The following is a 16,446-nucleotide window of genomic DNA, read 5'->3' on the forward strand; positions in this document are numbered from 1 at the left end:
GACTTACTGTGTGGAGTATTCGCTGAGTTTTAGTGACCCATTTCTTAATGACAATCACAGAGAACTACGCAGCAGACTGCACACCCTGTTTGTTTGCTTTATTTCACAAAACCACAAAGTGTTGTTGTTATTATGAGTGTACACAAATAAAAGTGAATTCCTTACAGATTCGACTGATATATTGCTCTTATCTGTACGATCAAAAATGACAGAGTAATTGAAGTTCTTTCTGGCGTTATCAGAAAATCTGCCACAAACCGCGCCAACGCGTTTTTGGACCCCAGAGGGTTAACATGATTAGCCTATAATTATAAATAAAGTATGTTTACTTATTAATTGTTACATCAACCATATATAAAAGTATATAATAATTAAATATTAATTTTATCTTTAATATATTTGATCACATACAGTGACAGTAAGAAATCTGCATTATATGTTCAGCTGTAAGGTTTCTCTGAATAACGCAGATATATGCATATGGTACAGCTGGCTCATGAGAGGTCTGTAATCTGGGTCTGTATGAAAGGTGTTTATAGTGAGAACTGGTGAGAATTTAGCATTGCTTGAGGATAGGGCCAGAGCACGTCTGCAAACAGCAACATGTTTGACAAGACTGACATAAGGTTGTAAAGGAAAGCTTGTGCAGACAGCCAAATTCCAAATTCACTAACATCAGGAAGAGGTTAAGAACTAATTAATGTGTGTATGTACATATTGTGAATTAGGCAGAGATTTTTCTTGAGAGGTTCTCCTGTGCATACAAATACAAAATATTCCATGCAATTATTAGTGAATGAGACCTATTCTGCTTAATAACTCATGTACTAATGTGGATTTTTAAAAAATTATTTTACAGCCATGAAATCCTCAACACATTTAGATCAAATCTGATGAAGAAGTTTGAGTGTCTGTTAGAGGGAACAGCGATGCAGGGAAACCCAACACTGCTGAATGAGATCTACACAGAGCTCTACATCACAGAGAGTCAGAGTGGAGAGATCAATAATGAGCATGAGGTGAGACAGATTGAGACACAATCCAGGAGAGCAGCAACAGAGGACACAGCCATCAAATGCAGTGACATCTTTAGACCTTTACCTGGACAAGACAAACCCATCAGAACTGTGCTGACAAAGGGAGTCGCTGGCATTGGAAAAACAGTCTCTGTGCAGAAGTTCATCCTGGACTGGACTGAAGGGAAAAAGAATCAGGACGTCCAGCTCATATTTCCACTTCCTTTCAGAGAAATAAACTGGATGAAGGACAAAACACTCAGTCTTTCAGATCTTCTTCATATCTTTTTCCCTGAAACACAAAAAATCAAAATGTCCTGTGATGAATATAACGTGTTGTTCATCTTTGATGGTCTGGATGAGTGTCGTCTGTCTCTGGACTTTAAGAGCGAAGTGAAACTGTGTAATAAATCTGAATCAGTCTCAGTGGACATGCTGTTGATGAACCTCATTGTGGGGAATCTGCTTCCTTCTGCTCTCATCTGGATCACCTCCAGACCAGCAGCAGCTGATCTCATTCCCTCTGAGTGTGTCCATCGAGTGACAGAGGTACGAGGCTTCAATGAGCCACAGAAGGAGGAATATTTCAGGAAGAGAATCAGTGATCAGAGTCTGGCCAACAGGATCATCTCACACCTGAAGTCATCAAGGAGCCTCTACATCATGTGTCACATCCCAGTGTTCTGCTGGATCTCAGCCGCTGTTCTAGAGAAGATGTTGAGTCAAGCAGAGAGAGAAGAGATTCCCAAGACTCTCACTCAAATGTACACACACTTCCTGATCCTTCAGACCAACATCAAACATGAGAAGGACTATGAGAAGAAAGTGAAGGATGAAGACATGATCCTCAAACTGGGGAAACTGGCTTTTCTGCAGCTTGTGAAAGGCAACCTGATCTTCTATGATGAAGACCTGAGAGAGTGTGGCATTGATGTGACAGAAGCATCAGTGTACTCAGGATTGTGCACTCAGATCTTCAGAGAGGAGTTGGGCTTGTATCAGGGGAAAGTCTTCTGCTTTGTTCATCTGAGCCTTCAGGAACATCTAGCAGCTCTATATGTGCACCTCTCCTTTACAAACAAGAAGATAAATGTATTTGACCAAACCAAAAAAAGTCTGTTGTCTAAGATTTTTAACCAGAAGAAATATTATTCATTATTTGAGCTGCATCAGAGAGCTGTGGATGAGGCTTTACAGAGTAAGAATGGACATCTGGATCTTTTCCTGCGTTTCCTTCTGGGTCTCTCAGTGGAGTCTAATCAGACTCTCTTACAAAAACTACTGACACAGACAGGAAGCTGCTCCAATAAAAAAGAGGAAACACTTCAATACATCAGACAGAAGATCAGGGAGAATCACTCTTCAGAGAAATCCATCAATCTGTTTCACTGTCTGAATGAACTGGGTGATGATTCACTGATGCAGGAGATCCAGCGTTATCTGAAATCTGGAAAAATAAGAAAAACCAAACTCTCCTCTTCACAGTGGTCAGCTCTGGTTTATGTGTTGCTGACATCAGAGCAGAAGATGGATGTTTTTGATCTAAAACAGTTTATTGGAAAACAACATACAACAGATGAAGTTCTTCAGTATTTGTTACCTGTGGTTAAAGAATCCAGATCAGTTCAGTAAGTAACACTGAAAACAATCACTTCACTTTAAAAACTTGACCACATATATGTGACCACATAAACACTTTTTTGCACATTGTTAATGTGCAAACAATGCATTAATTATAAAACAATTAATTAAATAATTATTTAAAATAACATAAACAGTCAATGGTAACACTTTAGTATAGGAACCAATTCTCACTATTAAATAGTTGCTTATTAGCATGCCTATTAATAATAACTTACTGGCTATTTATTAGTACTTATAAAGCACATATTCTGCATTACCATATTCTACATCCCTAATCCTACCCAATACCTAAACCTAACAACTACCTTGCTAACTATTAATAAGCAGCAAATTAGGAGTTTATTAAAGGCAAAAGTCAAAGTTAATGGTTTGTTAACCCTCAAACAGGCAACATGCACCACAGGATTCATGTTCTTTAGTCTCTTGTAGGAGGCATGAGGAAGAATTTTTCATCCAATACTGTTATCATTATCATAGTTGAGGTTGTTTGGAGTATGGGGGTCACATGACTTGGTTCAAATTTTCTGTGGTAGTTTTGTCAGTTTGACCTAAAGCCAACATGTACATCCATTGGGCTGGACATTTAGAAAATGTAGACAGTTGGCAATATATTAATCTTATGTTTTTTTCAGCAGATGCAATACTACTGTTAGTATTAATTCTAACCATTGTCTTGAGATGTTGAAAAAGAAAATTAAGTCATATGTTGTTCATGTTGTTTATATTTTGAAATGTGAATATCCCCTGAGATTTGTTGCCAGATTAGGTATAAAAACAGGATTATCCTCAATATTGACAATTAATGGTGTCACAAGGTAAACTGTTCCCCCTGTTCTCGTTATTCTATTAATGCAAGTTGGGGTGGTATGGGTTGGTGAGTGCATGAGGGGTGGGGTGTTTTTAGGGGGTTTGGTGTTCCCCCTGGTGGTTATGGGGGATGGCAGAGGGCCTAAAAATCACAGAAATCACAGAAAATACAAGGAGAACCCCTTGATAAAAAAAAAATCTCTCAGAGGGTTGGGGAGGGGGTGTTTGAGGATTATAAATCGCATCAAGGTGAGTGGATCCCCCTCAGTAGAAATCACATTTAGGGCCAGGGGCCCTTGGAAAGAGCTTTATAGGCCCCTTCTGGCCTCTGGGCCCCCTGTACACAGTCCCCTTTCTATTTATTTTGAGTTTAAAAATTGTGCAAATATTAATATTTGCATGTAAAACTGATATTATTACATTTAGTTGACTACATTTTCTGAATCATCCTCAGTTTCCTCTCTCTCAAAAATTCCACTGATGAGACATTGGTTGTGGTACATTAAAATAAAGGCTCTGAGATTTTGGTTAGTAGTTGATTTCCTTCATCTTGACAAAACCAGCTTGTAGATGCTGTTGCTTTCTTCAGCATCTGCTGAGTTTGAGACAGCATCTTTGTATCATTTAGTCAAGGTACTCAATGCAGTCTAGTCTCTCAAGTAGGCCTTTCCAGAACACATCCAAATCCACCACTCCAGGTGATGAAGCTCTGAGTGCTGCTGTGCCCAGACTTGCCAAGTAAGAAGTTAGTTCATTTTGTGGCACATCACTGAATTGTGGAAAGGATTTGTAACACATTGTCATCCGTGAATGCAGTGTTACAGGGTTCAAACACCTTGACCTTGCATTTGTCAACCATGATGCTCATCTGGGCATTTAGATATTGAGCCAGATTTGTCTCTTTAAGTGTCTCATGAACTTTTACCACCGATGGCAGTGAACATCTGCCACACATCTGGGGATGAAAAATGAGAGTCAAAATGAGGCCATGCATACAGTGTTCACACCAATACATTACATGTAATTAAAATTCTGAAAATTAAAACAATAGTATACAGCTAGGCTGTGATATTGTTTTATCTATGATTTTAAATTGGAAGGAAGTCTGACAGGTTAACAAGGAATAATTTTACTTATACTTAATCTTGTACAGAGATTTGTATTTGATTCAGGTCTACCTCCATTTCCAACTCAATTAACTCCTCTGTAGAGTCACTGCAAAAAAATGCTTTTCTTACTTCGATTTTTTGTTTTGTTTCCAGCCAAAATATCTTAAAATTCTTAAATCAAGAAGGATTTTCTAGACAAGCAAAAATGATTGTCTTGTTTTCAGAAAAAGTCATCAAATTTAAGAGGTTTTTTTTTTTTTAAAACAAGCAAAATAATCTGCCAGTGGGGTAAGCAAAATAATCTTGTTTTTATCTTGAAATAAGATTATTTTACTTACCCCATTGGCAGATTATTTTGCTTGTTCTAAGCAAAAACTCACTTAGATGTGATGTCTTTTTTCTGAAAACAAGACAATAATTTTTGCTTGTCTAGAAAATCCTTCTTGATTTAAGAATTTTTAGATATTTTGGCTGGAAACAAGACAAATAAAATCTAAGTAAGAAAAACATTTTTTGCAGTGGTCCTGATGAGGTTCATGATGTGGGCCATGCATTTTATGTGCAAGGACTTTGAGAATAATGACTGAAGTGCAGCAACAAAAGCCGTCTTCATGTAGGCAGCGTTATGAGTGTCAAACACAATAATGTCTTGATTAGCAATGCTTCAGATACTTCACAACAGCCAGGTGAAAGTATCTTGCCAAAAATGCACCAGCATGCATAAGTAATCAAGCACTAAAATCTTCTCTGTTCATTTAAATAAATACAAACTTCCCTGCATTGATGTAACAGATGTTTTATGAAAAATTTAATTACTGAAACATTCATTTAAAATCGAAAGGAAGGCCATTTACTTGTTTTCATTACAGTTGTTTGTTTTGTTCTTTAAACAGGTTATGTGGATGTAATCTCACTACTCAGTCTTGTGGGAGTTTATCATCAGTTTTACAATCCTCAAACTCTGTCCTGAGAGAGCTGGACTTGAGTAACAATGACCTGAAGGATTCTGGAGTGAAGCTTCTTACTGATGGACTGAAAAGTCCAAACTGTCAGCTGGAGATTCTGAGGTAAATGGTTTTCAATCAAATAAATTAACAAAATATGTAGTGTTTAAACTGTAAAGCCTATGTTAATTTACATGCAAGCAGCTCATGATCCAGTGTTTTTAGGGTCTCTTTGCATCAAACATCTATTTTATTTTAATCAAACATTTTTTTGATTGGCCATCCTAATCACCTAATGACTAGATGATGATGATTATTATTATTATTATTATTATTATTATCATCATCATCATCATCATCACTCAAGAGAGAACAAAGCAAGAAAGGAGATTTCCATGAATGCAATGCCATGAGCACATTCAGGGTTTATGTTACACATATATACAAACAAGCAGCTCCTGAATACAAAAAAAAAACAAATAATAATAAAAAAACAACTGTTGATGTACATTGCAGATACACTCTTATACTCATGATGCTCCGGTAATGACATATTTGGAAGTGCCATGCCACCTGAGGTGTGAGGCTTTTGTAAAATACTTTTCCGGATTCAAGGATTTTTGTTATTCCAGATGAATGTCGATATGGGGTTGAAAAAGTATTTGGTCAAAAAAATGGGAAGATTTTAAAACAAATAAAGGAACTTAGGCAATACATTCATCTTAGTAGTATTAATTCTTCCACTTAGAGAGAGAGGTAACAGATCCCATCGTTTAATATCTTGTTTCAGACCTTCTATCAAGGGAAGGAAATTAGCTTTATAGAGGTCCTTGTAATTATGTGTAGCCCAGATTCCTAAATATTTAATCTTTTTGTGGTAACTTTGAAAGGAATCGAACTGAAAGAGATACATTTGGCAGCTGTATTAATTGGCATTAACTCACTTTATTTTATAGCCAGATATCCTACTAAATCTTTCCAATATGTTTAATAATTTATGGAGACCTGGCATTGGATCTGATAGGTACAATAATAAGTCATCTGCATAGAGTGAAATTTTACACTCTATTTCTCCCCTATGAATTCCTTTAATAGAACTATCTTGCTGTATGGCTATTGCCAGTGGCTCGATTGCAATGGCAAACAAAAGCGGGACAGAGGGCAGCTTTGTTTGGTGCCTCTCTGTAAACTAAATAGGGCAGATCTATTATTGTTGGTGCGAACTGCTGCCATTGGAGAGGAATAGAGGGTTTTAATCCACGATATGAAATTAGGGCCAAAACTAAATTTTCCTGAAGTGCAGAAAAGGTAGTCCCACTCCACCTGATCAAATGCCTTTTCAGTGTCAAGCGATACCAAAACCTCTGGTATGTCGGGTGGTGAGGGACTATAAATAATATTTAAAAGACTCCTAATATTAAAAAAAAGAGTACCGGTTCTTTATAAAGCCGGTCTGATCTGCCGAAATAATGGAGGGAACAAGCGTCTCGAGACGTTGGGCTAGCAATTTTGCAAGAATCTTAACATCTGTGTTTAAGAGGGAAATCAGACGATAGGAACTACACTGATATGGACCCTTATCTTTCTTCAAAATAAGAGAAATAGTTGCTTCACGCATAGTTGGGGGGAGAGAATTTGAGAACAGAGATTCTTTAAATACAGTAAGGAGCAAAGGGGCAAGTTTGTCTGAAAATTTTTTACCTCAAAGATAGAAAGCCGTCTGCCCCTGCCGACTTGCCACGTTGTATACTTCTAATTGCATCTATAATCTTTTCTACCACAATATTTTTGTCTAGATCAGATGCCAAAACTGGGTTCAACTTGGCAATATCCAAACTATGAAAAAAATTGTCTATATCAGATTTATCATCTGGTGGTTCTGAAGCATAAAGGGTAACATAATAGTGATGGAAACATAATCTATGTGTTTTTGGCCTTGTTCATTATTAATTTCCAAAATATACTAATTAGCAGTCTTCTGACGCAACTGATGTGATAAAATTTTCTCAGCTTATTCCCCATGTTCATAAGAAATATGTCTAGATTTTAGAATAAGGTTTTCTGCTTGATGTGTCGAGAGGATATCAAACTCCGTCTTAAGAATCAGAAGTTGTTTAAGTATATCATCAGATGGTGAATAGCTGTATCTAATATCTGATTTCAAAATAATCTGCCAGTGGGGTAAGCAAAATAATCTTGTTTTTATCTTGAAATAAGATTATTTTACTTACCCCATTGGCAGATTATTTTGCTTGTTCTAAGCAAAAACTCACTTAGATGTGATGTCTTTTTTCTGAAAACAAGACAATAATTTTTGCTTGTCTAGAAAATCCTTCTTGATTTAAGAATTTTTAGATATTTTGGCTGGAAACAAGACAAATAAAATCTAAGTAAGAAAAACATTTTTTGCAGTGGTCCTGATGAGGTTCATGATGTGGGCCATGCATTTTATGTGCAAGGATAATGAGAATAATGACTGAAGTGCAGCAACAAAAGCCGTCTTCATGTAGGCAGCGTTATGAGTGTCAAACACAATAATGTCTTGATTAGCAATGCTTCAGATACTTCACAACAGCCAGGTGAAAGTATCTTGCCAAAAATGCATGCACCAGCATGCATAAATAATCAAGCACTAAAATCTTCTCTGTTCATTTAAATAAATACAAACTTCCCTGCATTGATGTAACAGATGTGTTATGAAAAATTTAAATACTGAAACATTCATTTATAATCGAAAGGAAGGCCATTTACTTGTTTTCATTACAGTTGTTTGTTTTGTTCTTTAAACAGGTTATGTGGATGTAATCTCACTACTTGTGGGAGTTTATCATCAGTTTTACAATCCTCAAACTCTGTCCTGAGAGAGCTGGACTTGAGTAACAATGACCTGAAGGATTCTGGATTGAAGCTTCTTACTGATGGACTGAAAAGTCCAAACTGTCAGCTGGAGATTCTGAGGTAAATGGTTTTCAATCAAATAAATTAACAAAATATGTAGTGTTTAAACTGTAAAGCCTATGTTAATTTACATGCAAGCAGCTCATGATCCAGTGTTTTTAGGGTCTCTTTGCATCAAACATCTATTTTATTTTAATCAAACATTTTTTTGATTGGCCATCCTAATCACCTCATGACTAGATGATGATGATTATTATTCATTATTATTATTATTATCATCATCATCATCTCATCACTCAAGAGAGAACAAAGCAAGAAAGGAGATTTCCATGAATGCAATGCCATGAGCACATTCAGGGTTTATGTTACACATATATACAAACAAGCAGCTCCTGAATACAAAAAAAATACAAATAAATAAATGAAAAAACAACTGTTGATGTACATTGCAGATACACTCTCATACTCATGATGCTCCGGTAATGACATATTTGGAAGTGCCATGCCACCTGAGGTGTGAGGCTTTTGTAAAATACTTTTCCGGATTCAAGGATTTTTGTTATTCCAGATGAATGTCGATATGGGGTTGAAAAAGTATTTGGTCAAAAAAATGGGAAGATTTTAAAACAAATAAAGGAACTTAGGCAATACATTCATCTTAGTAGTATTAATTCTTCCACTTAGAGAGAGAGGTAACAGATCCCATCGTTTAATATCTTGTTTCAGACCTTCTATCAAGGGAAGGAAATTAGCTTTATAGAGGTCCTTGTAATTATGTGTAGCCCAGATTCCTAAATATTTAATCTTTTTTGTGGTAACTTTGAAAGGAATCGAACTGAAAGAGATACATTTGGCAGCTGTATTAATTGGCATTAACTCACTTTATTTTATAGCCAGATATCCTACTAAATCTTTCCAATATGTTTAATAATTTATGGAGACCTGGCATTGGATCTGATAGGTACAATAATAAGTCATCTGCATAGAGTGAAATTTTACACTCTATTTCTCCCCTATGAATTCCTTTAATAGAACTATCTTGCTGTATGGCTATTGCCAGTGGCTCGATTGCAATGGCAAACAAAAGCGGGGACAGAGGGCAGCTTTGTTTGGTGCCTCTCTGTAAACTAAATAGGGCAGATCTATTATTGTTGGTGCGAACTGCTGCCATTGGAGAGGAATAGAGGGTTTTAATCCACGATATGAAATTAGGGCCAAAACTAAATTTTCCTGAAGTGCAGAAAAGGTAGTCCCACTCCACCTGATCAAATGCCTTTTCAGTGTCAAGCGATACCAAAACCTCTGGTATGTCGGGTGGTGAGGGACTATAAATAATATTTAAAAGACTCCTAATATTAAAAAAAAGAGTACCGGTTCTTTATAAAGCCGGTCTGATCTGCCGAAATAATGGAGGGAACAAGCGTCTCGAGACGTTGGGCTAGCAATTTTGCAAGAATCTTAACATCTGTGTTTAAGAGGGAAATCAGACGATAGGAACTACACTGATATGGACCCTTATCTTTCTTCAAAATAAGAGAAATAGTTGCTTCACGCATAGTTGGGGGGAGAGAATTTGAGAACAGAGATTCTTTAAATACAGTAAGGAGCAAAGGGGCAAGTTTGTCTGAAAATTTTTTACCTCAAAGATAGAAAGCCGTCTGCCCCTGCCGACTTGCCACGTTGTATACTTCTAATTGCATCTATAATCTTTTCTACCACAATATTTTTGTCTAGATCAGATGCCAAAACTGGGTTCAACTTGGCAATATCCAAACTATGAAAAAAATTGTCTATATCAGATTTATCATCTGGTGGTTCTGAAGCATAAAGGGTAACATAATAGTGATGGAAACATAATCTATGTGTTTTTGGCCTTGTTCATTATTAATTTCCAAAATATACTAATTAGCAGTCTTCTGACGCAACTGATGTGATAAAATTTTCTCAGCTTATTCCCCATGTTCATAAGAAATATGTCTAGATTTTAGAATAAGGTTTTCTGCTTGATGTGTCGAGAGGATATCAAACTCCGTCTTAAGAATCAGAAGTTGTTTAAGTATATCATCAGATGGTGAATAGCTGTATCTAATATCTGATTTCAAAATATTGTCTGTCAGCTGTCTAAGGCATTCAGCAGTGACTTTCCTCTGCATTGAACCATAAGAAATGATCTGCCCCCTTAAATATGCTTTCAATGTTTCCCAAATTGTTAAAAAAGACATCCCCGGGGTCTTGTTGTGGGACAGAAAGAGATCAATCTCTGATTTGATGAAGTTGACAAAGACTTCATCCGAAAGAAGGAGAGGATTAAGTCTCCATGGGCGGTAATCAGAATCCACGCCTGGAATGCGCAACTTCATTTTCAAAGGGGCATGGTCCGAAATAACTATGGATTGATATTCACATTCAACAACCATATGAAGAAGTTAATCATTGATAAAAAAATAATCTACTCATGAAAACAAAAAAGTAACCCCTAAAATTAGGGTTCCTGATATCTCCCCCTAAGATAAGGTGGTGAGTATCTATATTGGAAATTCTGGAAAATGTATTAGTAAAGAAAATATTATCATCCCAGTTTGGGGCATAAATGTTCATTAGAATAATAGGGAGTCCATATAATCTGCCCATCACAATGATAAAACGTTCCATGGGGTCTGAGTCTATATTAGACATTACAAATGGTATATTCTTACGCACTATAATTGCTACCCCCCCTCGTCTTGGAATTAAAGCTTGAATTAAATGTCTGCCCTATCCATCCTCCTGTTAGTCTAGACTGGTTTGTTACCCTGATATGGGTTTCTTGGAGAAACGCTATGTCAGTCTTCAAATAATCAAGGTGTAAAAGTACTTTTTTTCATTTCACAGGATGATTTAAAGATTTTACATTCCAACTAATAAAATTAATCATGCACCCTGCACTTCCCATTGAACTGGTGTTAGCCATTAAGAAATTTAATAAACAAAACACTGAGAATACAACCCCATAAAACAGGACAATGAGACTTTGAATTAAAAATATAAAAAAACATTTAAACAAATTTAGTCTGATAGGTCCACAAGCCCAGTCACCTAAATGAACCTAGTGACTATAACATCCAGTGCAAGATGTGCCATAAATTATATTATGGCAAAGGAGGACTGTCTAGCCCCCTAAATGTAAAATAATAATAATAATAGTAATAATGCTTCACATTGTATCAACAGTGAACAGCAACAGTGGATCATTATGAATGTTTAATATATACATCCCTTAGAACACCAATTGTCTAATGTGGAGCATTGTCATTTCGATATACACAAAAGTCCAAATGTCTCTTATAACTGTTTAAATGGAGCGAATGACATCTCTGTGCTCTCACCTTTTAAGGAAAATAAAAAATGGAGATGTATATTAAAAGTTCTATATTATGAGACCAAGGATCCGGATAGTAAATTAGAAAAAGGCTCAATGTTTTACGCACTGGTCCTTGTCCAAAAAAAAAAAAACACCTGAATGGTGTCACAGTCACTTTGCACAGTTTCCTCATTTTGAATCATGGACTTCATGTAGGCCATTGCTTTCTTCGGATCCAAAAAATACTTACTGTCTCCCTTGTAAGAAATTTTAAATCGAGCTGGAAACATTATCCCGTATTGAACATCACGTTTGCCTCGGAGCAAATTCTGAACATCATTGAAAGCAGCCAGTGCTCTGACCTCACTCGCGGTGTAGTCTGGAAAGATGGCTATTGGCTCACGTTTGTATCGGAGCGGCCCTTGTTCTTGGGCTCGGCGGAGGACTTCTACACTATCCTGGTAATAGTGGAGTTTGGCGATAATCACCCGGAGATTTCCGTTTGGTTTTTTAGGTGTTAGACTTCTGTGCGAACGGTCGATTACGATGTCTTTCTTTGGGCTTAAAACTTCTTTCAGCAGCTTGGAGACTGCAACATTAGAACTCAAACTGGTCTCCTCTGGAATCTCTGCAGTGTGTACATTGCATCTCCGCATCCTTCCCTCCAAATCGTCGTTCTTTTCCTTTAGACTAGCCAACTCTGTTTTAAGTTCTGCAACTATTGTTTGTAACTTTTGTTGATCTTGTCCACATCACGGATTCTTCATATTATCTATTTCAGTATGTTTTCATTTGTTTTATTCTTTATCCTCAAAAGAGCATTTTTAAGTTCTGATAACAACCAAGATTATCAGTCTGTATTTATATTTACCTTACTCACCATTAAAGTCTAGGATATCAGTTGTTCAGTGGGTCTTCATTAAAAAACAATGTCTTGTTTATTTATAAAATAATTTTTAAAGGAAGCTTTCTTCACATGTCTTACTCCATTGTATGCTCACCAGCGCCCCCCAGCGTTTTTTTTTTTTTTTTTTTTTTTTGTCTTTTATCTTGTTGGTTCTTAAGTATGTTTTCATTTGTTTTAATAATTGCTGTTTGTCTCCTATGTCTAGTCTAGTTTTTGTTAGCTGTTTTGTTGTGATTATATTTTTCTTCAGGTCTTTGGTTTTGCTGTTTTGTTGTGATTATATTTTTCCTTTTTGGACATTTTCTTTGTTAAGTGAAATTAATATAAACTTGCTGTAATTGGATCCACTCTTCTATCCCTGCATTGCTATAACAGGTGTTTTATAAAGAACTGAATTACTGAAACATATATTTTAAATCTAAAGGAAAGCCTTTTACTTGTTTTCAGTATAGTTGTTTGTTTTGTTCTTTACACAGGTTATGTGGATGTAATCTCACTGCTCAGTCCTGTGAAAGTCTGTCTTCAGCTTTACAATCCTCCAACTCAAGCATCCTGAGAGAGCTGGACCTGAGTAACAATGACCTGCAGGATTCTGGGGTGAAGATTCTCTCGGATGGACTGAAGAGTCTAAAGTGTCAGCTGGAGATTCTGAGGTAAATGGTTTCAATAAAATAAATAAGCAAAGTGTGTTTATCAAATTGTAAAGCTTGTGACGTAATTTGATATGATTATACAGTGCGGCACTATGTTTATGCTCATGTAAAAAAACCCTAGGTCCATTGTTTTTAATGTCTTTCTGGATTTGAAAATACCTTTTATTTGATTGGCCATCCTAATCACCAGCTGACTTGACATGTACTGTTAGACAGCTGTTTAAATGTTTTTGTCATCCAAACAAATAGCTAATATGTGTGTAATGGATATCAGCAGAGCAGCATGAAGAATATCTAATATTAACTTCTTAGCATTCCTATAAAATGTAACTACACATCAGGCAGTACAGTGGAACGCTAACATGTTAACATCAAATCAGGGCTCTACACTTACTTTTCTTTTTAGTAGCACTTGTACTATTCAGGAGAACCTTCTGATCAGTATTGCGAGATGACTCAGTGTAGTTTTATGTCAAATTCCGTTATTTATAACGTACAGCTTTATTGTTTCCATGGCGACGTGTCGTGTTTGTCACGTGACACAATGCAGCCACAATAGCGCTGTATGACACATGTATCACTTTTATATAATTTTTCCCTTTTTATTATTAATATTCACAAACGTGCTCACTGTATTATGAAATATCTGATATTCTGATTTTGAAATATGTGCAAATAAATGTATTTGGAGGTTTAAACACTTTTATAATCAGCGTGTTAGTTGAATCCGAGCTGAATCCGCTGAATCCGAGCTGTGGGATTTACAAAACGCAAATTCATCCTCTCCTCCCGAAAAACATTAAAGTAAGTCTCTGGTGAGCTTAGAGAAGAGCAGAGTAAACTTTATAGTTACGTACACTATGTGTATATGGTATCAATGAAACATGTCGTCAGATAACATTTGTAAGGATCATTATTGCCGCTTCCATAGACATTGGTGTGTATTTTGCTAACTATAAATGCATTGTTTTACTAGGACTTTAAATGTCTGGAACCTAAAATAAGCATTATATGGTTGAAAACACGGAATAGTTGCGATAATATGACAAGCGCTCAGTGCATCCGATCTGGCTCAGTGCCAGCCAAAGCAGATTTGAATTCAGCAGTTGATCACGTGACACGCCGAGCGTTCGAATCACACCGGTGTGATCGTACGCTCCAGGGACCAGCCAAGAATGATCACACCGGTGTGATCGTACGCGTGAAAGGGTTAAGGAAAGGTGAAAGATGTATATTAAAAGTTCTATATTGAGACCAAGGATCTGGATAGTAAATTAGAAAAAGCCTCAATGTTTTAAGCACTGGTCCTTGTCCAAAAAAAAGTCCAAAAAAAGTCCAAAAAAAAACACCTGAATGGTGTCACAGTCACTTTGCTGTTTCCTCATTTTGAATCATGGACTTCACGTAGGCCATTGCTTTCTCTGGATCCAAAAATTCCTTACTGTCTCCCTTGTAAGAAATTTGAAATCGAGCTGGAAACATTATCCCGTATCGAACATCACATTTGCCTCGGAGCAAATTCCGAACATCATTGAAAGCAGCCCCCGCTCTGGCCACACTCGCGGTGTAGTCTGGAAAGATGGCTATTGGCTCACCTTTGTATCGGAGCGGCCCTTGTTCTCGGGCTTGGCAGAGGACTTCTACGCAATCCTGGTAATAGTGGAGTTTGGCGATAATCACCCGGGGCTTTCCGTTTGGCTTTTTAGGTGTTAGACTTCTGTGCGAACGGTCGATTAGGATGTCTTTCTCTAGGCTTAAAACTTCTTTCAGCAGCTTGGAGACTGCAACGATAGAACTCAAACCAGTCTCCTCTGGAATCCCTGCAATGCGTACATTGCATCTCCGCATCCTTCCCTCCAAATCGTCGTTTTTTTCCTTTAGACTAGCCAACTCTGTTTTAAGTTCTGCAACTATTGTCTGTAATGAAGCAATCTCGTCCCACCATGTTGACACTCCTTCCTTCACAATACGGATAGCGGTCTTCATATTATCCATTTCAGTACGAATCGCCGCCGTGTTGTTAGCAATTTCCGACTTTATTCTTTAAGCTCATTCTTAAGAAAATCGAAATCCTCAGAAAGAGCATTTTTAAGTTCCGCCCTGATAACAACCAAGATTATCCTCTTTCAAAGAGGCTAAAATGTCTGTGTTCCAATTCTCCGTATCCATAACCAATTCATGCTGTGGAATGGGAGGATGCCGGAGGCGGTGGCGACTCGTGTCGAGGATGTCTCTGGCCTAGTGCTCGCAGCGCCGCTGTATTTATATTTACGCAGGTTACTTGCCATTAAAGTAGCTGACACGGATATCAGTTGTTCAGATGAGTCTTACCGGTATTAAAAAACAATGTCCACAATTAGTTTGCCGAAAATGCGTTATAAAATAATAATTTTAAAGGAAGCTAGACAGGAGCTAATCTTCACACATCTTACTCCATTGTATGCTCACCAGCGCCCCCCAGTGTTTATTTATTTTTTTGTCTTTTATCTTGTTGGTTCTTAAGTATGTTTTCATTTGTTTTAATAACTGCTGTTTGTCTCCTATGTCTAGTCTAGTTCTTCATTATCTTGTTTATTTATACTCTTTGGTTTCTTCAGGTCATGGTGCATGTTTGTTAGCTGTTTTGTTGTGATTATATTTTTCTTCGTCTTTGGACCTTTTTGGACATTTTCTTTGTTAAGTGAAATTAATATAAACTTGCTGTAATTGGATCCACTCTTCTATCCCTGCATTGCTATAACAGGTGTTTTATAAAGAACTGAATTACTGAAACATATATTTTAAATCTAAAGGAAAGCCTTTTACTTGTTTTCAGTATAGTTGTTTGTTTTGTTCTTTACACAGGTTATGTGGATGTAATCTCACTGCTCAGTCCTGTGAAAGTCTGTCTTCAGCTTTACAATCCTCCAACTCAAGCATCCTGAGAGAGCTGGACCTGAGTAACAATGACCTGCAGGATTCTGGGGTGAAGATTCTCTCGGATGGACTGAAGAGTCTAAAGTGTCAGCTGGAGATTCTGAGGTAAATGGTTTCAATAAAATAAATAAGCAAAGTGTGTTTATCAAATTGTAAAGCTTGTGACGTAATTTGATATGATTATACAGTGCGGCACTATGTTTATGCTCATG

At 36.9% G+C, this 16,446-nt stretch overlaps 1 protein-coding gene across 1 annotated transcript in view; it reads left to right on the forward strand.

Annotated features, from left to right (window-relative positions):
• LOC127157701 (NACHT, LRR and PYD domains-containing protein 12) overlaps nucleotides 1–16,446 on the forward strand; it is a 77,037-nt gene that overhangs the window by 7,080 nt on the left and 53,511 nt on the right. The window contains exons 5-9 of the mRNA XM_051100961.1: nucleotides 860–2,644; nucleotides 5,470–5,643; nucleotides 8,311–8,478; nucleotides 13,142–13,318; nucleotides 16,163–16,339. Of these exons, the coding sequence (XP_050956918.1) occupies nucleotides 860–2,644; nucleotides 5,470–5,643; nucleotides 8,311–8,478; nucleotides 13,142–13,318; nucleotides 16,163–16,339 (2,481 nt within the window). The remainder of the gene's footprint in view (nucleotides 1–859; nucleotides 2,645–5,469; nucleotides 5,644–8,310; nucleotides 8,479–13,141; nucleotides 13,319–16,162; nucleotides 16,340–16,446) is intronic.

Source organism: Labeo rohita, unplaced genomic scaffold (assembly GCF_022985175.1).
Source record: "Labeo rohita strain BAU-BD-2019 unplaced genomic scaffold, IGBB_LRoh.1.0 scaffold_117, whole genome shotgun sequence".
NCBI lineage: Eukaryota > Metazoa > Chordata > Actinopteri > Cypriniformes > Cyprinidae > Labeo > Labeo rohita.